This window comes from Scyliorhinus canicula, chromosome 5, assembly GCF_902713615.1.
Source record: "Scyliorhinus canicula chromosome 5, sScyCan1.1, whole genome shotgun sequence".
NCBI lineage: Eukaryota > Metazoa > Chordata > Chondrichthyes > Carcharhiniformes > Scyliorhinidae > Scyliorhinus > Scyliorhinus canicula.
Genome location: NC_052150.1, coordinates 45,948,646 through 45,975,295, shown reverse-complemented (window position 1 = coordinate 45,975,295; position 26,650 = coordinate 45,948,646). Strand labels below are relative to the sequence as shown.

At 45.2% G+C, this 26,650-nt stretch overlaps 1 protein-coding gene across 3 annotated transcripts in view; it reads right to left on the bottom strand.

Annotated features, from left to right (window-relative positions):
* The window catches only part of LOC119965946 (probable thiopurine S-methyltransferase), a 106,303-nt gene that overhangs the window by 27,576 nt on the left and 52,077 nt on the right, over positions 1-26,650 (bottom strand). For all 3 annotated transcript variants that reach the window (XM_038796982.1, XM_038796981.1, XM_038796983.1), the window contains exons 6-7: positions 20,280-20,354; positions 12,040-12,125 (exon numbers count right to left, since the gene is read on the bottom strand). In XM_038796982.1, coding sequence (XP_038652910.1) covers positions 12,040-12,125; positions 20,280-20,354 — 161 coding nt within the window. The remainder of the gene's footprint in view (positions 1-12,039; positions 12,126-20,279; positions 20,355-26,650) is intronic.

Here is a 26,650-nt window from a genome sequence, read left to right as displayed (position 1 = left end):
ATATTAGGAGCAGCAGCGAAGGAAATGGGCAGGAGCTGCGGGCGCACAGACAGGCGGCTAAACGAGGCGAGGCGGAGGTTCAGGCGAACCAGGAGCGGGAAAAGCTGGCAAACCGAACAGCGGAGCAGGAACAGGACGCAGCGATTACCTACCCCCCCCCCCCCCCCCCCCCCCCCAAATGTAGAAGCGTGCTGAGAAGGGAGTTGAACGCCAAGAAGGAGGCGCTCAGGATGGAGATCCACACAATGATGAAGGCGGTGATGTCGGAGGCGGCAAACACAATGCAGCGAACCACAGAAGGCTTGGGAAGGAAGGTGGAGGCGCAGGAGAAAACAACCCTGGAGTTGAGAAAGCTGCCTTGGACCAGAGCGACAGGATCATAGCTCTGGAAACCGAGGTGAGGAAGTTAGTGATGGCCCAGGGGAACCTAAGAAGCAAAGTGGAGGATTAGGAAAACAGATCCAGACGGCAGAACGTCAGAATAGTGGGCCTGTCAGAGGGGATAAAGGGTAGAGACCCAACAAGCTACATCACCCAGATATTGGGAAAGTTAGTAGGGAAGGAAGGCTTTCCAAACCCCCAGAAATGGACAGGGCACACAGGACGCTTCAGCCCAGGCCCAACGCCGGGGAGCAGCCCAGAGCGATTATTGCGAAGCTGCACCGGTTCCAAGACCGGGACAAAATCTGAAGTTGGGCCAGTCAAACGAACGCATGCATGTGGGAAGGGAATAAGATAAGGGTGTACCAGGACATTGGGGCAGACCTGCCAAAGTGGGGTATGATTTGGGATGTTACTCCTGGCCAGACTCTGGGTACCATTTAAGGTCAAGGCACTATACTTTAACACCCCAGCGGAGGCTGATGAGTTTGTTAAATCAAACAAATTGGGGAAGGAACAATTGCAACAGCGATGAAAGCTGCAGGGGCGGAAAAAAGGATAGGAGCAGAGGGCAGACCGCAAACAGAGAGAATAATACCATGAACGTTATGCATGTTTTTTTTCCCCGTGGGACTGTGCTGCCTTGTTTTCAGGCCGTCTCTTCCCTCAATGAGATGAGAGGGAGCAGAGCAAGGGGAGCGAGAGTGAGAGAAGCAGAGAGGAAGGCGAAATAAGGGGTAGAAGGAGGAGGGTAAGCAGTACGGTGCCAGAGCTAGACAAGTACTGGGAGGGGAGCCACCGTACCAGTGAGGAGAGCCAACACGGGAGGACAGAAACAAAGGAGGGCTGTAGCGCACCTTCAGGGGCGAGGGAGTGCCTGGCACAAAGAGGGAATCGAGACGGGACAGAAGGGAGGAAAGAACACGGGGGGGGGGGGAGGGGGGGAGGAGAGAGGGGGGGGGGGGGGGAGAGAAGAGAGGTTGGGGGGAACGCAGGACAAAATAGAAGCAAAGGGAAGGTTCAGGTAGAGAAACAGCGCAGACGTGGGCCTCGGCAGGCATGGAACAGGGCGCGGAACCAAGATGGTGCCTCAAACAGTCACTCGGGAGGGCACCAGGGCGAAGGGAGACCCCGGAGTGCAGGGGCGCATCCACGTGGTGTAGACATAGTTGGCGGCCATATTGGGTGCCTCCTGGACAAAGGGAAACCCTGGAGCACTGGGGCCCGACCTCATGGTGAGAGCGGCGACTGCGGCGATTTTGGACGGCCCCCTAACAAACGGAAACCCCGGAGGGCAGGGGCACATCCACCAGGTAAGTATGGGTGATCCCGCAGGACGGGGGTGGGGGAAGAGCAGAAACCCCCCATCAGGATTGTTACCTGGAAAGCAAGGGGATTTAACAGCCCAGTGAAAAGATCCAGAGTATTTGCCCACTTAAGAAGTCTAAAAGCAGACATAATCTACTTACCAGAGATGCACCTGAAGGAGAAGGACCGACTGCTGGTACTGAAGGGTTGGCTAATGTTACAGGACGAGGGCAAGGGGAGTAGCAATACTAATTAACAAGAGGACGAGGTTTAGAGAAACCAAGACAGTTATGGACCCAGGGGGACAGTTACGACTCACTGGCAAGGGGCACTCTGCCCCCCACCCTAGCCCAGGCCACAATTTCACTGATATCCAAAAAAGATAAAGACCCGACGGAATGTGGATCATATAGATCCATTTCACTGTTGAATGTGGGAAATACTCGCAAAGGTCCTGGCCAAAAGGCTGGATGGCTGCGAACTGGAGATGGTCGCAGAGAACCAAACAGGCTTTGTCAAGGGTAGGCAGCTCACAGCGAACATCAGGCGGCTGCCGAACATAATAATGACCCCCCCACCCTCACAACCCCGGGGAGAGAACACCAGAGATGATAATCTCCCAGGACGCAGAAAAGGCCTTCGACAAGAGTTGAAAGGAGTACCTCCTCGAGGTACTGGAACGATTTGGGTTAGGAGCGGGGTTCACGCCTGGGTGAGACTCCTGTACAATGCTCCCAAAGCGAGTGTCCGAACTAACACCACCAGCTCTGAATATTTTCAGCTACAGAGAGGAACAAGGCAGGGCTGCTCCCAGTCCCCACTCTTGTTCGTGCTAGCGATCGAACCCCTGGCGATAGCCCTGCGGGATACAAAAAGCTGGAAGGGCATCTGGAGAGGAGACAGAGTGCACAGAGTCTCACTCTATGCAGGTGACCTGCTCCTCTATGTCTCACAGCCACAGGATGGACTGAAAGCAATACTGCAAATCCTGAAGGAGTTTGGAACCTTTTTGGGCTACAAACCGAATCTGGGCAAAAATGAGGCATTCCTAGTGAATCCAAAAAGAGGGGCAGAGCTGGAGGGGATCCTGTTTAAAACGGCCCAGAACAGACTCCGTTACCTGGGGATCCAGATAGCCAAAGACAGATCCACAAAAAGGACCTAAAAAGGTGGGGCTCACTCCCACTCTCCCTGGCGGGGAGAGTGCAGACGATCAAGATGAATGTACTGCCGAGGTTCGTCTTTATGTTTAGATCCATACCGATCTTCATCCCCAAGGCCTTTTTCCAAAAAGTAGACAGTCTAATCATTACATTTGTGTGGGAGGAGTGGTAAGAATCCGAGAATTCCCAAACCGACACTGCAAAGAACAAAGGAAAGTACAGCACAGGAGCAGGCCCTTCGGCCCTCCAAGCCAGCGCCGACCATGCTGCCCGTCTAAACTAAAATCGTCTACACTTAGGACTTTAAAAGGTGGGACATGCTCCTGCTGTCACTGGCAGGGAGGGTGCAGACCGTGAAAATGACTGTCCTCCCCAGAGTTTTGGTTGTTTTTCAGTGCCTCCCCATCTTCATCCCTAAGGCCTTTTTTTAAGCGGGTGAGTAGAATCATTACAGGCTTTGTGTGGGCGAATAAGACCCCGCGAGTAAGGGGATCGCTGTTGGAGCGCAGTCGGGGGCGGTGGGTGGGTTGGCGCTGCCGAACTTTCGCAACTACTAATGGGGGGCCAATATCACTATGATTAGGAAGTGGGCGATGGGGGTGGGGGGCGGCGTGGGAGCAGCTGGAGGCGGCGTCATGTTAAGGTTCTAGTCTGGGAGCTTTGATAACGGCTCCTTTGACGTTCTTGCTGACCCATTACTCCACAAGTCCGATTATGGTGGCGACACTGCGGACCTGGGGACAGTGGAGGAGGTACAAGAAGGTGGAGGAAGCGTCAGTCTGGACCCCGATATGCAACAACCACAGGTTTCACCCGGGTAGGATGGATGGTGGGTTCCAGAGCTGGCAGAGGGCAGGCATCAGAAGGATGGCAGATCTGTTCATAGACGGAAGCTTTCCCAGTTTGAAGGCGCTAGAGGACAAATTTAATCTGCCGCCAGGAAACGCCTTTAAATATCTGCAAGTACGAGCCTTCCTGAAAAAACAGGTACTGGCCTTTCCGGCGCTGCCGCCACTGAGGATACAGGACAGGGTGGTCTCCGGCACCTGGGTGGGGGAGGGGAGGGGGTCGGATATCTACCAGGAACTACAGGAGGTGGAGGAAACCCCGGTGGAGGAGCTCAAGCGCAAGTGGGAGGAGGAGCTAGGTGAGGAGTTGGAAACGGGTCTGTGGGCAGAGTTAATTCCTCCTCATCATGCGCCAGGCTCAGTCTATTTCAATTTAAGGTGGTCCACCGGGCACACATGACGGCAGCGAGAATGAGCAAGTTTTTTGGGGTAGAAGACAGTTGTATGAGGTGCAAGGACAGTCCTGCAAACCATGTTCACATGTTTTGGGCATGTCCAGAGCTTAGAGTATTCTGGCAAATTGGAGACAACCTGTCTACGAGAAACATAATTTAAAGTCAAAATCAAAGGCAAAGTTATGAGCTGGGGACAATTGGAAAATCAAACTATTGAAATCAAAAGAATTAAAAATAACACCTCTTGAAACCAAAGCATTTTGAATATCACAAAGGAACTTTGAACATCACAAAGGACAATGTAATCAGATCCGAGAGGTGCGGCCATGCCCAAAATGAATACTTAGTTGGATTAGAATGTTTAGATCAAAGATACTTTTTAACAATCAAAGTGAAATAAGTTAATTGACAATAAGGTCATAAAAACTGAATAACTACTAGAAAGAGAATATAAACCCAGGGAGCAGAAGCAGAAGGAGAAGCAGAACTCAGAGAACTCAGAGAGAGGAGAGAAGCATATTCAGCTTTCACAGCTCGGTCATGGGAAAGATGAGACAAGCAGCCGAACCTAAACAGCTATACATCTAAGCAAGACTAGAATTTAAACAAGAGTCAGAGTCAGCTGAGAGATAGCCAGCAGAGCCAGCTCTTATAGCTCAGTACATGGGATCGACAAGACACAGCAACGGAGCTAACCAGCAAATACATCTCAAGAAGACCAGACTTTAAAGAAGATTGATTGTCAAGGTGGGCCTGAAGGTCCCTTCAACCAACCAGCAGGATCCAGAAGCAAGATCTTTTTACCTTTCTGTAAAGAAAGTGTTTTCAACTTTTAAAAGAAAAAATATAATAATAAAATAACTTAATTTAACCTGAAATAGTGGTTATTCCTTAAGTCTACTTTACTTAGCAATGCAGGACCCGGTACATCGATGCTACTAAGTGGTAAGTAGATAAAATCTTCGGTGAAGTTATGGGTTATACCAGGGGATAACTTGAAAATATAGTTTGAACTGAATAGCACCCACCGAAGCCTGCATCGGAGTCAGGGAGTGAGAATCCCTGTTCACCATTTAGAATGTCGGCCCTTTTTGGTATAGGGGGAATTCTAAGAATAATGGTGAGTTTTTAACTTCAACATGGCTGGGTTTCTCAGCCTCGAGAAAATAAAGTTTGTCTTAAGAGGGTCTACGCTAGGGTTCTCTCGGAGGTGGCAGCCGTTCATCGACTTTCTCGGGGCAAATTAAAATGTCAGCAGCAGCAGCAATCCGTAGCGGGTGGGGTGAGTGTTTCATTGGGATGGTGTGGGAAGACTGAGTCGGGTGGATAATGTCTATTTAATTGTTATTTTGCACTATGTTAATGTTCACTCTAGTTTGCTTTGTTATTATTGTTACTACGGTTTTATTATGAAAAATTCTGCAAACCCTTCATAAAAATACTTTTAAAAGAAAATCGGCGACACTTCCGGGTCTGTATCCCTCTATTGCCATCCTATTCATGTATTTGTCAAGATACCCGTTAAACATCACTATTGTCCCTGCTTCCACCACCTCCTCCGGCAGCGAGTTCCAGGCACCCTCTATCTTCTGTGTAAAAAATTTACCTCGTACATCTCTAAACCTTGCCCCTTATTTGGAGGTGTCTCATTTCCTGTCCTTTTGTCCAGTGTTGCCAGTCTGTGCTCGTCCCTAACACGCAGCCTTAGACCGGTTGTTAAGAGAGGAAATCCTCTCACGAGAAGGTCAGGACCCTGAAGTGGGTGTTGGGACTGGAGAAAGAACACTTGTGAGGGGAGACTCAGGCAGCTGTGAGTAAGTGTGTGTGTGCGCGGTGAAAGGTTGGAACAAGATATGGATTGTAAGTATACTTTCATCTCAACGTGTGTATACGACAAGAGGGAACTGATCATTCCAGAGTTTGTCGGACTCAGATGATGACGACACCTGAGAGAAAAAGAAGTTGGGGGGGGGGTTGGTGAAAGGCGTTCTAAATACCGGTGGTTGAGGAGAGCTCTCGGGTGGATAAACACGATCTAGAGACTCGGGGATAATCGTGAGTATAAAAATTGTTACCGAAATGGCAGGAGAGAAAGTGAAACAGGGACCGACGGGGTCACTGATAAATAAGTATGTGGCCGACAGACACTCATTAATTAGGAAGATGCAGAAAGATGGTTGGAATGTCTTTCAGACATTGGAACAAAGGAAATGGATATATGGGGAAAAGAAAGATAAAAAGAAAGCAGGAGAATTAGTCCGTCCAATTGGACGGACTAATTGAACAAGTATCAACCTCTACCAAAAAATGGGCTGAGGGCAAAGACAAAGTAAGGAAATTAGAATCTAGGATAAGGGAATCAGAAAAAAGAATCAGCTGTTAGAGGAGAATCATTGGGGTCTCCTTCCACCTTATGAGACAACACGAGGTAACAGCCCCTTCCCTACCTCGGGGGGATACGGAAGAATGTAATATGGCCCCGGTAACCAGGACAGGAAAGGCCCCACAACTGAGGACAACTTTTAAACCCCCTTCATCCACGGGGAAAGACAGCAAATATTGGACTCCTTGGGCAAATTACAACCACGAAGTGCTAATGCCAAATTTTGGGCGGAATTAGACACCGTATTTGCAGGACATTTACCAATTAGAGCCGCATGCCCGCAGGATAAATGGAGACTGGTTAACTGTCCAGGCAAAACAAATGGCTTTCAAACTGGCGTCTGGGCGCAGGCATTACCCATCCTTACCGAAGTAGATGCTCAACAAGCGAACGTCGCCCCATTTAAAACAGCAGTACAAACCGCCCTGCGTAACGCCCCAACCAATTGGAATAAGATTCAACAAAAGGGAGAGGGATTCTCTGAACATGGGGAATGATTGTTCCAGGTCTGTGAAGAAGGTTGAGGAATATGGAGAAGAGAAACGCCAAATAAAAATTAAACAAGAAAACATTAGTGCTTATGGTAGCGGAGGTGCGACACAGCCAAATTTAAAATGTTACAACTATGGCAGACAGGGACATTTTGTGAAGAACTGTCGAAAACCAAAGAAAGGAAACAGATCTGGGAATGGAGGACCCCGTTGCAGTTACTGCAACACAAACAGGTGACCGAGGAAAAGATAGTCTGCGGCCCCCATAATTAAGAGCAAAAAAGAGGGGAGGATTTATGTGTCTGCACTGGTGGGGGGCTGACAATGTGAAATGCTGGTGGACACAGGCACATCTATATCAATTACTGACCTCCCCCTGCCTACCAGGTTATCAATTTTGGTAGGAATAACAGCAAAAGGGATTATTATTTAAATGATAAAATATTAAAACATGCTGCTGTGCAGAGAGACCTGGATGTGCTAGTGCATAAGTCGCATAAAGTTGGTTTACGGGTGCAACAGGTAATTAAGGCGGCAAATGGAGTTTTGTCCTTCATTGCTAGAGAGATGGAGTTTAAGACTAGGGATGTTATGCTGCAATAGTATAAGGTATTAGTGAGGCCACACCTGGAGTATTGTGTTCAGTTTTGGTCTCCTTACCTGAGAAAGGCCGTACTGGTGCTGGAGGGTGTGCAGAGGAGATTCACTAGGTTAATCCCAGAGCTGAAGGGGTTGGATTACGAGGAGAGGTTGAGTAGACTGGGACTGTACTCATTGGAATTTAGAAGGATGCGGGGGGATCTTATAGAAACATATAAAATTATGAAGGGAATAGATAGGATAGGTGCGGGCAGGTTGTTTCCACTGGTAGGTGAAAGCAGAACTAGGGGGCATAGCCTCAAAATAAGGGGAAGTAGATTTAGGACTGAGTTCAGGAGGAACTTCTTCACCCAAAGGGTTGTGAATCTATGGAATTCCTTGCCCAGTGAAGCAGTTGAGGCCCCTTCATTATGTTTTTAAGATAAAGATAGATAGTTTTTTGAAGAATAAAGGGATTAAGGGTTATGGTGTTCGGGCCGGAAAGTGTAGCTGATTCCACAAAAGATCAGCTCATTGAATGGCTGAGTAGGCTCGAGGGACCAGATGGCCTACTCCTGCTCCTAGTTCTTATGTTCTTATTGCCAGAAGGCATTTGATAATAATAATCACTTATTGTCACAAGTAGGCTTCAATGAAGTTACTGTGACAAGCCCCTAGGCGTCACGAAACGGGCATCTCCTTGGTTGCGATACTTTCTCCCAGGACCCTCGCGTAGTGGCTCCCAAGGACATCCCAGGATGCCCTGAACTCCCCGGTCAGCCTGTCCAACCCTGGGGTTTTGCACCTGGACAGGATGTCGAGGACGTTGGTCAGCTCCTCCAGGCTTATAGGGACATCAAGCCTCCGGGCCGACCTGTGGGAAATCCTCCCACAAAACTCTGCAAGCATCCTCCCTGAACTGATCCGGGGAGAAAAGGGTGCTATTGAAGCTTTGGATTTGGGCCCTGACCTCCTGCGGATGAGAGACCTGTCATCAGCAGGCAGCGTAAGGAGCTGCTGATGGACCCCATGCCTTTTTTCCAGCAAGTTGAAGAAGGGGGAACCGTGGTCTATGTCCGTGAGGATCTGGATCCGCGACATCATGTACGCGCCACAGGACCTGACAAGTTGCAGGTCCAGCAGCCCGCCTTTCTTTCTGTACACCAGCCGCAGGGCCGGATCCTCATCGAGCTGACCGAGGCATGACTCCAGATCGAGCACCTCCTACAGTTCCTCGACCCTGGATTTCTGCCTCTTTGTCAACCCCTTGCATACACCTGACAGAAGGTACGCACATGAATCTTGTCCAGATTCAACTATAGCCTGAAGGAGGGGAAGCCTCCCCGCTTCCTTCTCCAGCCGATCCAGAAGTGACAAAACAAGCCCAGGAACCGCTCGTCCTCCGGCAGCACGTTGTTAAAGTGCCAGTACAGGGCAGCACTGTGGCGCAGTGGTTAGTACTGCTGCCTCATTGCGCCGAGGTCCCAGGTTCGATCCCGGCTCTGGGTCACTGTGTGAAGTTTGCACATTCTCTCTGTGTTTCCGTGGGTTGAACCCCCACACCCCAAAGATGTGTAGGGTAGATGGATTGGCCACGCTAAATTGCCCCTTAATTGGACAAAATGAATTGGGTACTCTAAATTTATTTGTTAAAAAGTGCCAGTACGAGGACCGCGACTGAGCACGAGACAGGGCAAGCCTCACCCACACCAGACGGTGGTCCGAGCACGGCACCTGCTGCACGGAGGCCGTCAGGAAGTGGGGCAAGTATGCCTGGAAATGTAGAGCCAGTCAATTCTGGACACTCCGGCCCCAGGCCTCACAAAGATGAAGACGCTGCAGTCAGGATGGAGGGTCCATCAGACATCCAGCAAATCAAAGAACCCGACCAGGTTCCTTAACTTCACCATCGCACCTCAGTTTTAAAGAATGGAACCATGGTTCACAAAAGAGGTTGAATATCTTGTCAAGAGGAAAAAGGAAGAGTATGTAAGGATGAGAAAACAAGGTTCAGTTGGGTCGCTTGAGGGTTACAAGGTAGCAAGGAATGAGCTAAAAAAAGGGCTTAGGAGAGTTAGGATGGAGCATGAGAGGTCCTTGGCGGGTGGGATCAAGGAAAACCCCAAGGCTTTTTACTTTTATGTGAGAAATAAAAGAATGAATAGGGTGAGGTTAGGACCAGTCAAGGACAGTAGTGGGAACTTGTGCATGGAGTCAGAAGAAATAGGAGGCGTTGAATGAATACTTTTCTTCAGTGTTCACCAAGGAGAGGGACCATGTTTTTGAGGATGAGTGTGTGATACAGGCAGGTCGCCTGGAGGAGGTAGATGTTCTGAGGAAGGATGTATTAGCAATTTTGAAAAACCTGAGGGTCGACAAGTCCCCTGGGCCAGATGGGATATATCCAAGGATTCTTTGGGAGGCAAGGGATGAGATTGCAGAGCCTTTGGCTTTGATCTTTGGGTCCTCACTGTCCACGGGGATAGTGGCAGAGGACTGGAGAGTGGTGAATGTTGTTCCTCTGTTCAAGAAAGAGAATAGGAATGACCCTGGTAATTATAGGCCAGTTAGTCTTACTTCGATGGTCGGTAAGTTAATGGAAAAGGTCCTGAAGGATAGGATTTATGACCATTTGGAAAGATGCAGCTTAATCCGGGATAGTCAACACGGATCGTGAAGGGTAAGTCTTGCCTCACAAATTTGATTGAATTCATTGAGGAGGTAACTAAGTGTGTAGATGAAGGTAGAGCAGTTGATGTTGTGTAAATGGATTTTAGTAAGGCGTTTGATAAGGTTCCCGATGATCGGCTCATGAAGAAAGTAAGGTGGTGTGGGATAGAGGGAAATTTGGCCAATTGGATAAGTAACTGGCTGTCACATAGAAGACAGAGAGTGGTAGTGGATGGAAAATTTTCAGACTGGAGACCAGTTACCAACGGTGTACCACAGGGATCAGTGCTGGGTCCTCTGCTATTTGTGATTTTTATCAATGACTTGGAGGAGGGGGCTGAAGGGTGGGTCAGTAAATGTGCTGATGACATCAAGATTGGTGGAGCAGTAGATGAGGTGGAGGGCTGTTGTAGGTTGCAAAGAGACATTGATAGGATGCAGAGCTGGGCCGAAAAATGGCAGATGGAGTTTAACTCGGATAAGTGTGAGGTGATTCATTTTGGTAGAAAAAATTTGAATGCGGATTACAGGGTCAACGGCAGGGTTCTGAGGAATGTGGAGGAACAGAGAGATCTTGGGGTTCATGTCCACAGATCTCTGAAGGTTGCCACTCAAGTCGGAATCGAACCTGGGACCCTGGAGCCGTGAAGCAACAGTGCTACCCACTATGCTACTGTGGGAAAAAAGAAGATTCCAGAAGGTTTTTTTTTTGGGGGGGGGGGGGGGGGGGGGGGGAATGTACTGTAAGAATAATTTTAATTTTGTAAATGTAATTTTAACTTTTATTTTGTTAATATTTTGTTTTAATTTAATATTTCAAATATTGGTCTGAGTGGCATTTTATAGGGTACCGAAGAGTCAACCACATTTCTGTGGATCTGGAGTCACATGTATGCTACGGCAGGTCAGGATAGCAGATTTTCCTTCCCTAAAGGACATTCATGAATGGGGTTTTACAACAATCGACAATGGTTTCTTGTATATCAGTAGATAATTCCCGATTTTGCATCCATGCAATACACCACCTTCTCAAGAAGAAGGATGGTCAACAAGTGGCGACCTTAAAAATGACAAGATCCTCCAAGAACTGAGGCCAGAAAAAAATAATTTCTACAATGAAGAGTAAGCTTTATTTATAGGATGTAAAACAAAATATTGAGTATTTAGTAAGTTTTATTTCTTTCAATTAACTGGAGATAGAGGCATGCAAAATGAAATTAATTTGACTTAATTTAAGCTCCAGAGCCAATGAATCAGGAATTATTCGATTTGTATGGCAGGCCATGATCTTTATGCATGCTATTGCATTTTCAATTTCTATTCTGTTATTCAATGTTTTAACAGTTCTGAACTACGTCCCTTAGGATTTGAAATGACTTGTCATTTTTGCTTTCTACTCTTGCTGAAATCATTGACCTAGTCGTGGCACTTTCAATGAATTTAACACCGGTTTATACAACACTACCTACTCTATTCAGACAAATATAAATGTCCATAACCCAAATTAGTAGCTTACAGGTTAATAATTAATTAAAAATATTTATGAGCCAGACAAAATCAGGTAAATATTGCAATATTCTGTGATGATCATCAGATAGCCCGTCAGAGAGTAAATTCACTCAAATAATCTTTGAATAGATAATAGTGCGGGGTTGAAAAAGGATGAAATGGAATATATGCATTTAAATTTCAAATCTCTTAACTATTTTGTTCCTTCATCAGTAATACAAAAAGCTTGTCATTGTACTCAAATACATGCAAATGCTTTTCACACCTCAAATGTGTATAAAGCATGTAAAAGTAGACCACAAAATCACTTACCAGCATATTTGTCTTCATCATATGTAAAAGTATCCAGAAGATAGTTACATCCTTTGGCCATAAGGTTTATTATTAGCTCGACATAACTGCAACAATCATATATTTTAAAAAAATAAAAATTAACGCATGGTGATATCTCTCATTTAACATGTTTTATAATCTTTCAAATTTGTTTTGCTATTTGATGTTCTCTTTTATTCTTTGATTATCACTTTGTTTAATTTATTAACATTCGGTTTGATTTTACTGGGTCGGCTCAGTTAGTAATGCTTGGACAGGAGGCAGCATGGCGGCACAGTGGTTAGCACTGCTGCCTCACGGCACCGAGGTCCCAGGTTCGATCCCGGCTCTGGGTCACTGTCTGTGTGGAGTGTGCACATTCTCCCAGTGTTTGCGTGGGTTCCGCTCCCACAACCCAATGATGTGCAGGGTAGGTGGATTGGCCTTGCTAAATTGCCCCATAATTGGAAAAAATGAATTGGGCACTCTAAATTTATTAAAAAGAAAAGTAATGCTTGGACAGAATAGGAACTATTAGCCACCTCTGGGAGAGAAGTGAATTTTCCCACATCAGTAAATTAACAGCAGAATGCAACAAGCATTTAATATTTGCACTGAAATGTTGAAGTCATTTTTTATACATAACCATACTGTGCCCCATGAAGCTCATGCAGAAATACAAAATTTTTTAGAATACCCAATTATTTTTTTACAATTAACGGGTAATTTAGTGTGGATAATCCACCTACCCTGCACATCTTTTTGGGTTGTAGGGGTGAGACCCACGCAGACATTGGGAGAATGTGCAAACTCCATGTGGACAGTGACCCGGGGCTAGAATCGAACCCAGCTCCTTTGCACTGTGAGGCAGCAGTGCTAACCAATACACCACCATGCTGCCCCTGCTCACCCAGAAATACCACTGTAGATTTAAATTATATTATATTTGATAACTAGATATATTTGATAACTAAATTTGGATACATTATTTTGCACCATTATCTTTTACATTTTTCAACTTAATTGTGATGGACGTCTATTTATTTTGGGTTGTACTCGACATTATGGAACCTGGCTACAAGTGCCTTTTTCTTGCTGGTGAACTCTATCCTTAGTGTGTTCAGTGTTTCGGGTGACATTGTGAAATTATTCACTTGTCTTGACAATGTACCTTGGTACTTTTGCTGCCTTGATTGAATGTTGAAATTATGTACAAATTGCTGGGCCAATCCATTTGTTGCAGGATGGTATGGAGCTGACTTTGTGCTGTATAAGTAATCTTCCAACTCCTTAAAAGTGAACTTAGTTCCATTGTTACTTATGACCTGCTCCGGACAACTAAATCTTGCAAATATTTCTTCCAACTTCTCATTTGTTTGGTTCTGTCATTGTGGATTACATAATCACTACTCCAACCATTTAGAGTGCACATCTACAATCACTAGGAACATGTGTTCCTCAACTGGACCAATGCAGGCTATGTATATTCTCTGCCATGGTTGTATCAGTCATTCCCACAGACGTAACCGTTGCAGTGGTGGAGTATTTCTTAAGTTTTGTACAAGACTGTCATTGCCCCACTTGCTGTTTGATTTCAGTATCTAATACTGGAGACCTAAAAATAACTGCATGACAGTTTGTTCATCCTCACCACACTAGGATATCCCTCATAATTGGTCAAGGATTTTATGAAACTCCATTTTGGACTGTCAACTCTAGTCTTGTTCTGATGTATGGCTTGAGGTCTGGATTTTTACGACATACGTCTGTCATCATTCCTTTTTGGACTATGTCTACAATTTCCCTTTCACTGAAACGGTTCTTATATATCTCTGTACTTGAGATGAAGTCACATGTACTTCTGGCCTGATGGCATATGGCACGGTTCTATCTTTGAGACATTTCGGCATAGCCAAGATGTGTCCTATCGAAAGAACAGGCATATGGTCAAAGAGTGGCAGGGTTGCATTGTTAATAAGGAATGAAATTAAATCAATAGCAAGAAGTGATTTTAAAAAAAATTGTTCATGGGTTGTGGGCGTCGCTTTCTGGACCAGCATTTATGAGGGCATTTAAGAGTCAACCAGGTTGCTGTGGATCTGCAGTCACATGTAGGCCTGACCAGGTTAAGGACGACAGATTTACTTCCCTAAAGGACATTAGTGAACCAGATGGGTTTTTACAACAATTGACAATGGTTTCATGGCCACCTGTTTTAGACTTTTAATTCCAGAATCTACCCTGCAGTTTGAGAGAGAAGCTGGAATGGTTTTACAATTAAGTGAGGGAGAAGCTAGCCAGAGTTGATCGGAAGTGTATCCGAGCAGGGAAGGCAGTGGAACAGCAATGGCAGGAATTTTGGGGGGGTTATTTGGGAGGCACACCGGAAATTCATTTCAGAGTCAGCGGCAGAGGTGAGTACAATAGTGATAATGATATGTTGTCACAAGTAGGCTTACATTAAGACTGCAATGAAGTTACTGTGAAAAGCCCCTAGTCGCCACATTCCAGCAAGAAGGAAGGCAGAGGGAAGCAGAAGACAGGAAATTATAGGCCGGTTAGTCTGTCATGTCATTGGTAGGATTTTAGAGACTACTATTAAGGATGAGGTTGCAGAGTACTTGGAAATGTATGCTTAAAATATGACTGAGTCAGCAGTTTCAGATTTCTAGAAGGCCTTCGACAAGGTACCGTACAGGAGGCTGCTAAATAAGACAAGAGCCCATAGTATTAGGCTGAAGGTAGTGGCGCGGATAGAGGAGTGGCTGACTGGCAAAAGGACTTCTATAAGTTTTTAAAAAAAAATGTTTTTATTCTCCATTTTCACATTTTCCTTCAAAATTGACACCCCACCAACAAGCAGTAAACGGTAACAGATACAAAGTCAATACCCTTAACATCAACAACGATCCAAAGGCCAACCTGTCAATATATGCATCAAATAAAACAAACCCTGCCACGGTGGAAAAAAAACAAAGGCGAAAAAGAGAACGGAGTCCGGAATCGTCCATGGTCACCATTAACCTATAGAGTCGTCGTCGTCCCCCCCCCCCCCCCCCCCCCCCCCCCCAAACGACACTCAATGCCATCCAACCTCCAAAAGAGTACCGTAAATGACACCCAAGAGTTGTAAACCCCCCATCCCAACTCCTCCTCTCTACTTCCTCTGGTAAAATTCCTCCCCCCAACCTCGGTTCCTTCCCCCCAACTTTCCACCCCGGCTAGACCCCTCGGATCCCGTTCTGCCAGGCCCCGATGGCCGCAGCCCCTCCCCCCCTCACCACACCCCCGTTCATTGGCCGGCTTAAACCGGCCAGCGTGGAGGACCCCGCCCGGGTCTCTTTCCTCCTTGCCCGGCCCCAGAAGTCCCCTTTAGCACACAAACCCCGCATACACACCTACATCCCAAAGTATCCTCATTATGACTGAAAGTCCCATTTCTTCCCTTGTCCAAATATATACTTTGGCTCCTATAGCCCATACACCAGCACGCAGTGAAACAAAAAAAAAGAAAAAATACAGTCATGAGGCTACATCGGTACATGACCATTTCTCAATTCTGCCACAGTCCTTCTGCCTTCGCAAACTCCTCCGCTGCTTCCGCTGTCCCAAACTAAAAGTCCTTGAACTTGTAGGTCACCCTCAGCTTCACTGGATGTACAATGCCGCACTGCACCTTGCCCTCTTCACCCAGTTGAAGGCAGCCCGCCTTCTTGCCAGCTCCACCGTAAAGTCCTGGTACACGCGTATACCAGGTCCAGCCCACTGCACCACCCGCTTCTGCTTAGCCCAGCACAGGACCTTCTCCTTTACACTGTACCTACGGAAGCACAGTCACTACTAGCTCATATCGGAAGGGATCCTCCCCCTCCCCGAATAGTTTCACCAACATCGTGGCAAAATACTCAGTCGGCCTCGGTCCTTCCACTTCTTCGGGCAGCCCCACAATCCTCAAATTCTGTTCCTTGGATCTGTTTTCCAGGTCTTCCATTTTGCCTCGCAGATCCTTGTTGATCTCCATCACCTTCCGCATCTCCTTCCCCAGAGGTAAGTTGATCACTGTGCTGCAGTAATGTCTCTTCCACTTCCTTCAGCGCCTCGCCGTACCCCCGCACCTCCACCACTGCGCTCGCTACCGCCGTCCTCACCGGGGTAATCACCTCCTCCACCACCGCTTTCAAAACCACCCCTATTGCCTTGCTCATTGCCTCCAAGTGTTTTGTAAACTGCCTTTCGACTTCCACGGCCATCACCTTAGTTATTTCTTCAGTCGTAAGAATGCGGCCTCCCCGGTACTCCAGCCTCCATTTTCTTTACTGACCCCGTGGTGACCTTCCCACTCCCCGACGGACTTCAGCCGCTTTTTTCACAGCAGTTTTTTTGCTGATCTTTGACATTTTCCCTCCCTGTGCTGTCTCCCAACTTTTGCTGCCTCCGCTGCCCTTAGGACCGGCCGTTCCCCCCCTCCCCCCCCCCCCCCCCCCCCCCAACAATGCCGTTCCTGAACGGGAGCCCTCCAACGCGCGGCTGTCTCCTGCCCGCCGTCACTGGAAGTCTCCAGGACTTCTGTAAGTTTAAAGATGATATGATGATACAAAGATCTGTAGAGGGACAGGATGTGCTGAGGAAGCAGGGAGGCTACAGAAGGACTTGGACAGGCTGGGAGAGTGGGCAATGAAGTGGCAGATGGAATACAATGTGGAAAGGAATACAGGCAGGAAGAATAGAGGCATAGACTATTTTCTTTAAAAAAAATAAATTTAGATGCCCAATTATTTGTTTTCAATTAAGGGGCAATTTAGCATGGCCAATCCACCTCCATGCACATCTTTTTTGGGGGGGGTGGTGAGACCCACCTAGACACGGGGAGAATGTGCTAATTCCACACAAAGTGACCCGGGGCCGGGATTGAACCCAGGTTCTCGGCGTCCTGGGGCTTCAGTGCTAACCACTGAGCCACCGTGCTGACCTGCTATAGCCTATTTTCTAAATGGAGAAAGGCTTTGGAAATCTGCAGCACAAAGGGACTTGGGAGTCCTAATTCAGGTTACTATTCAGGTTAACATGAAGGTTCAGTTGGCAATTAAGAAGGCAAATGCAATGTTAGCATTCATTTCCAGAGGGCTAGAATACAAGAGTAGGGATATACTGCTGAGGTTGAACAAAGCTCTGGTGAGACCCCATTTAATAATAATAATAATAATAATATTTTTTATTACTGTCACAAGTAGCCTTACATTAACTCTGCAATGAAGTTACTGTGAAAATCCCTTCGTCTCGACACTCTGGTCGGTGCCTGTTCGGGTACACGGAGGGAGAATTCAGAATGTCCGATTCACCTAACAAGCAGATATTTTGGGACGAAACCAGAACGCCCGGAGGAAACCCACGCAAACACGGAGAGTATGTGCAGACTCCGCACAAACAGTGACCCAAGCCGGGAATCGAACCTGGTGGCTAGTGCTGTGAAGCAACAGTGCTAACCACTGTGCTTTCATGCCACCCATTTTGGAATATTGAGAGTGCTTTTGGGACCCAATCTAAGGAAAGATGTGCTGGCTTTGGAGAAGGTCCAGAGGGGTTCACAAGAATGATCCCCAGAATGAAGGACTTGTCATGTGAGGAGCTGTTGAGGATTCTGGGTCCGTACTTGATGGAGATTAGAAAGTTGAGGGGGATCTTACTGAAACTTTCAGAATACTAAGGCCCACATTGTGGACAGAAAGAATGTTTCCACGAGTAGGGGAGACTAGAACCCAAGGGCACAGCCTCAGACTGAAGGGATGATCCTTTAAAACTGAGATGAGGAGGAATTTCTTCAGCCAGAGGCTGCAGAAGTCTGTGAAGGCCAAGTCACTGAGTGTCTTTAAGATAGAGAGATAAGTTCTTGATTGATAAGGGTTCATGAGTTATGGGGATGAGAAACATCAGCCATGATTGAATGGTAAAGCAGACTCGATAGGCCCAATGGCTTAATTCTGCTCCTAATCTTATGGTCTTATGGCTTACTGTTTGGCTAAATTTTGAGTTGAACTTCAACTCCTGTCATTGAGCCCAGTGAGTCTTCAAAAACCTTTGGAATACTTTTCCAGAAGTTGTAGGTCATTCTTTGAAACAACTTGTTGATTCACTACCCTTTCCCAACCATGCTCTATCAAATAAAAGGAGGATAATTTCCACGCACAACCTGGAGGGCACCTCCACTGTCTGTCCATTTACTTCTACTTTTACCATAATGTATCCTTTTAATGGTATGACATCTGTGTACGTCCTTAGGATCAACATTTGATGGTTTTAATGGCAGATGCTTTAAACTTTTGATTATATATTGTCTCGGTATCAATGATACAGCTGCTCCCATATCCAATTCCATTTTGAATTGGATGCCATCAAGTTTTGGGATTACCCAGAAATGTTGTTGATCATCCTGCACTGACAAGACATCTAGTTTCGACTCTTGGAAGTTGTTCGGGTACGTCGTCTCCTGAGGGGCCTGAAACTTCTCTACTATCTTATAGACTCGACTAATATGCTGAGATGTTTTTTTTTCTTGCATATCTTGGGTGTTGGTGATTGCTGAGCCCAGCATGCTTTGGCAATATGGCAAATTTTGCCACTGTCCAACCTGTATACATCAATGCCACGGTTGAACCTTTACAGACTTGTTTCAGGTTGTCTACATCTTGTGGATCTTTGCACCAGCCCCCATTTGTGAAGCCTCTTTTGTGCCATCTCCATAGATGTGCCAACTCTCAAATCAGCTGTTGAAGTTAAGTCGCTTACAGTAAGGGCAGCACGTTGGCGAAGTGGTCAGCACTGCTGCCTCATAGCATCGAGGACGCTGGTTAATCACGACTGTCCATGTGAAGTTTACACATTCTCCCTGTGTCGGTGTGGGTTTCACCCGCACAACCCAAAGATGTGCAGGGTAGGTGAACTAGCCACACTAAATTGCCCCTTAATTGGAAAAAAAGAATTGGGTACTCTAGAAAAAAAGAAAAAAAAGTTGCTTCTAGTAAGCAGCCTCCTCTGAAACAGCTTCATTGTGGCGTCCACATACCAGCCTATGACAAAGGATTTTGTCTAGTGTTACAACAAAATCGCTGTATTTTGCGAACCTTAAGGTCATCACGAATTGAGAGATACTTCCACCTTCTTCCTGACTCTGGCAGTGGAAATTAAACCTTTCTGCAATTAACAGCGGTCTTGGTGAGAAATGCACTTCTGGAACATTAACTAACTCATGATAGGTCTCATCTTCCAGCTTTGCTAGATGGACTAGACTTGCAGTAGCATAAACCTTTTGGTCATCCGGTGTTTGATTCTCTAGGAGATAAAGATGAAATCTTAAAGTCTCTCAGTCTTCATCAAATGCACACATGGCATTTCCTGCCAGTGTGGATACTGGCTCCCAGGGTCTATACTTCAAAAAAACCTTTCCACTTCCCTTTTATTACATATGAAACAAGAGGTCTACATGCAAAATAACATGGACTGCAGAATCAGAAGACTTTGAATCACCGTTCCTGCAGCCCATTTTGCTTCACCACGTGCACAGTCCTGAAGCCTAGAATCTGCCCACTTCCAATGCAGGCAAATTTTCAAACTGTTGTTCTGCTTACTCATGTTCATCCTTAATTTTTTTAAACCTTCAGCATTGGCAGCTTTTTCATTTGACTGATGTGTGAATCCAATCCCTGAGAATCTTTTCCTTTGCTCTCGTCTCCATTTTTCCAGTTGACTATTTTGTGCCCCTCAGTTTTTTCTTGCCTCAATTCTCATCACCAGTGTTCTCTTTGTTATATTCTCAATGTGACACAAAGAAAAAAGATATGGAAGTGTCACACACTTGGATTTCTACAAAACCCGATGGGAGGCTTATTAGGAGATTTTGCTCATACAATCTAAGATGGAGAAATGAAGCCTGCGCAAACATTCTGCTGATGTCACTACAGATTACGTGACGTTCCACCAGCAGGAATGTATTCTTTAATACAGAACACTGATAAATGGGAGTGATGTATGGAGTCTAAACTCAGTTTCACTTAGGTATGGGAGACCCAAGTTGTGTTAACTCTGGGTTTCCCTTATACTTGTGCTATTACTCACACTTGGAATTAAATTGTATCTCTCTAATACCGTTAAACAAGTTTAATTTTGTCACTTTTTGGATGAAATGCAGAACAGCAACTTATTAAAATTAATAAAAGATAAATAAAAGCAGATGACATATTACTCACCGTTTTTTATCAGATGGATTGATAGCTACTAGAGAACCTCTGTCCCAGATCCCATCAAACTTTCCAGCAATTGCACTATCCATGAGAAAGAAAAATACGCAAGGTTTATAAAATATTAAAAATACTTTTTTCGATTAGTAGTCACAGGCAGAACATAATATCATGGACAAAAACAATAGCAAGCATATAAACTGAAAAATTACTGCAGATGCTGGCAATTTGTAACACAAACAGAAAATGCTGGAAATACTCAACAGTTCACGGTAACTTCATTTGAAGCCTACTTGTGACAATAAGCGATTTCCATTTCATTTCAAGTCAGCCACTATCTTTCAGAAGAACAAAAATGTTTGTATTCCAGAGGAGTTATCAGAATGGTGAGACTATTACTACAAGAAAACAGCTTTTTAAAATGCCAGTTATAACAAAAGGCACATTCAAAACTTTTTTCTCCACAGATGCAATCTATTAATTGTTACAGATTTTCAGCATCTGCAATATTGTCTTTATATTCAAGTGGAAATATGATGGAATGAAAATTCTACATGAACTAAAAAAGAAAATGAATGAAATCTGTGTAAATTCAGTCCTTAGCTTTTCAAATTGAGAGCACAATTCTCCAAATGGCAATTTTAGAGAGGCCACCAGTTTCCAACAAGGGAAACAAGGGAACATACATATACACTGGTACAGTATGTTGTGTTCTGAGGTTGAGGGAAAGGTACAGAATATTAAAACAACATTCTACTAAACATGGAAGTGCTTGATCCACTGTGAAGTGCAAAGAATACCATTCCTCCACAATGCATTGCTCATCTCAATGAGTATCAAGTTAAGTTAATGTTAAATACTTGAATTACGCATTTCCAAGAAGAAAGAGTTAGATGTATTCTTTAAGGATTGGGACTGAGTTACATTATTGAGATTGAATATAGAATACTTAACCCATTTATTGGATTGAGATATGTTTGATACTGATATAGCCTGTTTAATATTGGTACCATTGGAAGTTTACATTGTAATTTTCGAATATATAGAATATTTTTTAGAATTACATAGAACATAGAACACAGAACAGTACAGCATAGCACAGGCCCTTTGACCCTCGATGTTGTGCCGAGCCTTGTCCGAAACCAAGGTCAAGCTATCCCACTCCCTGTCATTCTGGTGTGCTCCATGTGCCTATCCAATAACCGCTTGAAAGTTCCTAAAGTGTCCGACTCCACTATCACAGCAGGCAGTCCGTTCCACACCCTAACCACTCTCTTGAGTAAAGAACCTACCTCGGACATCCCTCTTATATCTCCCACCCTGAATCTTGTATGCTCCCTTGTAACAGCTACATCCACCTGTGGAAATAGTCTCTGAACGTCCACTCCATCTATCCCCCTCATCATCTTATAAACCTCTATTAAGTTGCCTCTCATCCGCCACCGCTCCAAAGAGAAAAGCCCTAGCTCCCTCAACTTTTCCTCATAAGACCTATCCTGCAAACCAGGCAGAATCCTGGTAAATCTCCTTTGCGCCCTTTCCAATGCTTCCACATCCTTCTTATAGTGAGGTGACCAGAACTGCACTCAATACTCCAAATGTGGTCTCACCAGGGTCATGTACAGTTGCCGCATAACTCCACGGCTTTTAAACTCAAGCCCCCTGTTAATAAGTGCTAACACAATATAGGCCTTCTTCACGGCTCTATCCACTTGAGTGGCAACCTTCAGAGTTCTGTGGACATGAGCTCCAAGATCTTTCTGTTCCTCCACATTCCCCAGAACCCTGCCGTTGACCCTGTAATCCGCATTCAAATTTTTCCTACCAAAATGAATCACATCAGAATTATTGGGATATTTTTTCCTTCAGGAGAATTAATAAACTTGGGAAAACCCTTAATGGTTATTTTGTAATCAAAGGGCTTTTCACAGCTAGTTTGTTCTGATTATACATCCTGGCTAAAATAAATGCGTCAATTTCTGACTTTCAGCTCTTAGATCTTTAACTATGGCTTAGCACTAGGCAAACTTTGCTGGTATCACAAACCATTATAAGTTGTGTTTAATTCATCGAATCCTGCAAAATGTTATGTCCCAGATATATTGTAGGAAATTGGGATTTCGCCCCTCTTGTTGTTTTAAAATAAATCAGAATCAACAACTTTTGAAATGCTTTAAATACAACTAAACCTACGAGAAGACATTGGGTCATCTGGAGACGCAAAATAACATTTAATTGGTCAGAAACAGGAAGTAGTGCATTGGCTACACATTTTTCACCTTGCCTGATTTTTGTTTCCATTGTCTAACAAGTGTAAAATGGGAGTTTGAAATTGTGCGAGTGGAGAGGCTGTTGGGAGATTGTAAACGGTGAGTAAACAAATAGAGGCATCACATTAAAGACACAATTTGATTTGTTGGAGAAGAAGCTAGCAGTGTGGTGAGTATCTCAGTGTGTTTAAAATTTCAAACCCTATTGAACACAATATATAAAAAGCACCATAAATAAGTAAAACATAAACATATTAAGGATGTACATTTCCCTCAGCCTCGGTCCACCATGTATTGTACCAGTGTTTGTTCTCCTTGTTCCCTTGTTGGAAACTGGTTGCCTCTCTAAAATTGCCACCTGGAAGAGAATTGTGCTCTCAATCTGTGCAATAATAACATTCCAAAAATATGAAATAATCAATAGGCAAAAGGGAGGACGGAGAAAATAAATACAATAACTATCAGTGGACGGAGCTTGGTACGGCAGCATGAAGTAGCGGCCGCATCTCGGATGGCTCCCGCGCAGGCACCGGCACTTTGGGCTTATCTGCCCGATCGGAAGAATTTAAAGAAAACGGACTTCCCACAGTGAAATTAACTGCAAAAAGTGCGATGTCAACAGTATACTTTATCAAAGACCGTGGTCTAGACACGGCTTGAGGGATGTGGGGATTGGTCGGTTGGGATGTTAATATTTTATTGTTCACATTTTTAAGGTCATGAGTTGGGATAATGGTCAAAGTGCTTGGATGGGGTCATTTTCTCTGTTCTGGGGTTATTTTTTTAAAAAAGGTTTTCCACAGTCATTTTTGTTATTTGGGTGTCCAGACAGCAAGGGACAGAGGGAGACTCCAGAGGTTGAATTATACAACTCTGGTGGCAAAGGTAAAAGTGGACTTGCAAAGATGGGGGCGATCTCCCATTATCCCTGGCGGGTGAGTGCAATTGGTTAATATGAACATCTTGCTGAGACTTTTATTCTTATTCCAGTGTCGTCCGATATTCTTACCCAAGGGTTTTTCAGAGTCCATATGGCTTCATGAAGGGGAAAATCATCCCTGACAAACTTTAGAATTCTTGAGGTGGTAATGAGTAGGATAAAGGGAAACCAGAGAAGATGTAATATACTTGGATTTCCAAAAAGCATTCAATAAGGTACTAAACAAAAGGCTACTTAGTAAGGTAAGAGTCCATTGTGTAAGGAGTAGTATATTACCACAGATGGGGATTGGCTAATTAATAGAAGCCAGAGGAATGGATTCACCACTGCTGGTAGTGGGGTTCCCAATCCAGCGGAGAATCGAGCATTGAGCAGAAAAATAGATTGCCGATGGTCCAGTCCCTTGACAATGGCAGCAAACTACATGACCTGTGCCAGTGGGAGGATGCAAATGGATAATTTGAACTCATTTACATCTGATTAATGGGATGGAAGCCCAATTCCCTACGACGCGATGATGCTCCGATCCTGTCGGCCAAGTTTCACGCGGGTGTGGATTGATGCAAATATTTTCAAATGTGGCCCTGACGTGGTAGATGCCGTGGTGGGTCAAGGGGGTAAGTATAAAATGTTTGTGTCCCCCAAAGTCCATTGGAAGCCCCCCCCCCCACAATGCAAATCTTGCCCACAATCTGCACATCAGAGATCCCCCCCCAATTAGTGACCCCTGCCTAAGAGCAGTCAAGCAGAAACAGTTAAAAAAAACACTTTAAAAAAAACTTATCAGCCCCTTACACCTGCTGCCTCAGACAAGTGTTGAAAACTGCAGCTGTTACTACATAGAAAGCCAAAACACATCACAAGGCTTTAAGCAAGACAGAAAATGCAAGACAATCTCAAGAGGTCTGACAGCATCTGTGAAGGGACTGGAGCTAATCCAGACTCTAAACGCTAGTTCCGTTCTCTCTCCAACGATGTTGTCAGACCTGCTGAGATTGTCCAGCATTTTCTATTTTTGTTTCAGATTCCAGCATCCGCATTAATTTTTAATCACAAGGCTTTAAACCCCTTAGATCCTTTGATCTGTGGGGCTTCTATTTATTTTCAAAAGAGAAATAGTTTTAGTAGGCTGTAACTGACAAGTGATAACCACCTGAATTCTGGAAGCTAGTCAGTTACAAGTTACTAAAAGCTATTTCTCTTTTAAAGTGAATAGAAGCCTCACAGATCAAAGGACCTATAAGACCATAAGACGTAGGAGCAGAATTAGGCCACTCGGCCCATCAAGTCTGCCCTGTCATTCAATTATGGCTGATATTTTTCTCATCCACATTCTCCTGCCTTCTCCCTATAATCCCTGATCCCTTTATTAATCAAGAACCTATCTATCTCTGTCTTAAAGACACTCAGTTGTTTGGCCTCCACAGCCTTCTGCGGCAAAGAGTTCCACAGATTCACCACCCTCTGGCTGAAGAAATTCTTCCTCATCTCTGTTTAAAAGGATCGTCCCTTTAGTCTGAAATTGTGTCCTCTGGTTCTAGCTTTTCCTACAAGTGGAAACATCCTCTCCACGTCCACTCTATCCAGGCTTCACAGTGTCCTGTAATTTTCAATAAGAACCCCCTCATCCTTCTAAACTCCAACAAATACAGACCTAGAGTCCTCAACAAGCTCTTCATTCCAGGGGTCATTCTTGTGAACCTCCTCTGGACCCTTTCCAAGGCCACACATCCTTCCTTAGATAAGGGGCCCAAAACTGCTCACAATACTCCAAATGGGGGCCTTATATAACCTCAGAAGTACATCCCTGGTCTTGTGTTCCAGCCCTCTTAGCACGAATGCTAACATTGCATTTGCCTTCCTGACTGCTGACTGAACCTGCACCTTAACCTTAAGAGTATCATGAACAAGAACGCCCAAGTCCTTTGTGCTTCTCACTTCCTAAGCATTTCCCCATTTAGAAAATAGTCTATGCCTCCATTCCTCCTTCCAAAGTGCATAACCTCACACTTTTCTACATTGTATTCCATCTGCCACTTCTTTGCCCACTCTCCAAGCTGGTCCAAGTGCTTCTGCAGCCCGCCTGCTTCCTCAATACTACCTGTCCTCTACAGATCTTTGTATCATCTGCAAACCTAGCAACAGTGCTTTCAGTTTCTTCTTCCAGATCATTAATGTATATTGTGAAAAGTTGTGCTCCCAACACTGACTCCTGAGGCACACCACTAGTCACTGGCTGCCGCCCTGAGAAAGACCCCTTTATCCCCACTCTCTGCCTTCTGCCAGTCATCCGATGCTCTATCCATGCCGGGATCTTACCCATAACGCCATGGGCTCTTAATTTATTTAACAGTCTCCTATGCGGCACCTCGTCAAAGGTCTTCTGGAAATCTAAATAAAACTAATTCAGCAGGGGCATGGGAACCTGGATTGTAGTTTTGGGGTACGGGAGATTGAGAGTATGGAGGTCAGGAGCACAGATTTGACTTCGCAGGAGGGTGCCAGTGTTCAGGTAGGTGGTTTGAAGTGTGTCTACTTCAATGCCAGGAGTATACGAAATAAGGTAGGGGAACTGGCAGCATGGGTTGGTACCTGGGACTTCGACGTTGTGGCCATTTCAGAGACATGGATAGAGCAGGGACAGGAATGGTTGTTGCAGGTTCCGGGGTTTAGGTGTTTTAGTAAGTTCAGAGAAGGGGGCAAAAGAGGGGGAGGTGTGGCGCTGCTAGTCAAGGACAGTATTACGGTGGTGGAAAGGATGCTAGATGGGGACTCTTCTTCTGAGGTAGTATGGGCTGAGGTTAGAAACAGGAAAGGAGGTCACCCTGTTGGGAGTTTTCTATAGGCCACCTAATAGTTCTAGGGATGTAGAGGAAAGGATGGCGAAGATGATTCTGGAAAAGAGCGAAAGTAACAGGGTAGTTGTTATGGGAGACTTTAACATTCCAAATATTGACTGGAAAAGATATAGTTCGAGTACATTAGATGGGTCGTTCTTTGTACAATGTGTGCAGGAGGGTTTCCTGACACAATATGTTGACAGGCCAACAAGAGGCGAGGCCACATTGGATTTGGTTTTGGGTAATGAACCAGGCCAGGTGTTAGATCTGGAGGTAGGTGAGCACTTTGGAAACAGTGACCACAATTCGGTGACCTTTACGTTAGTGATG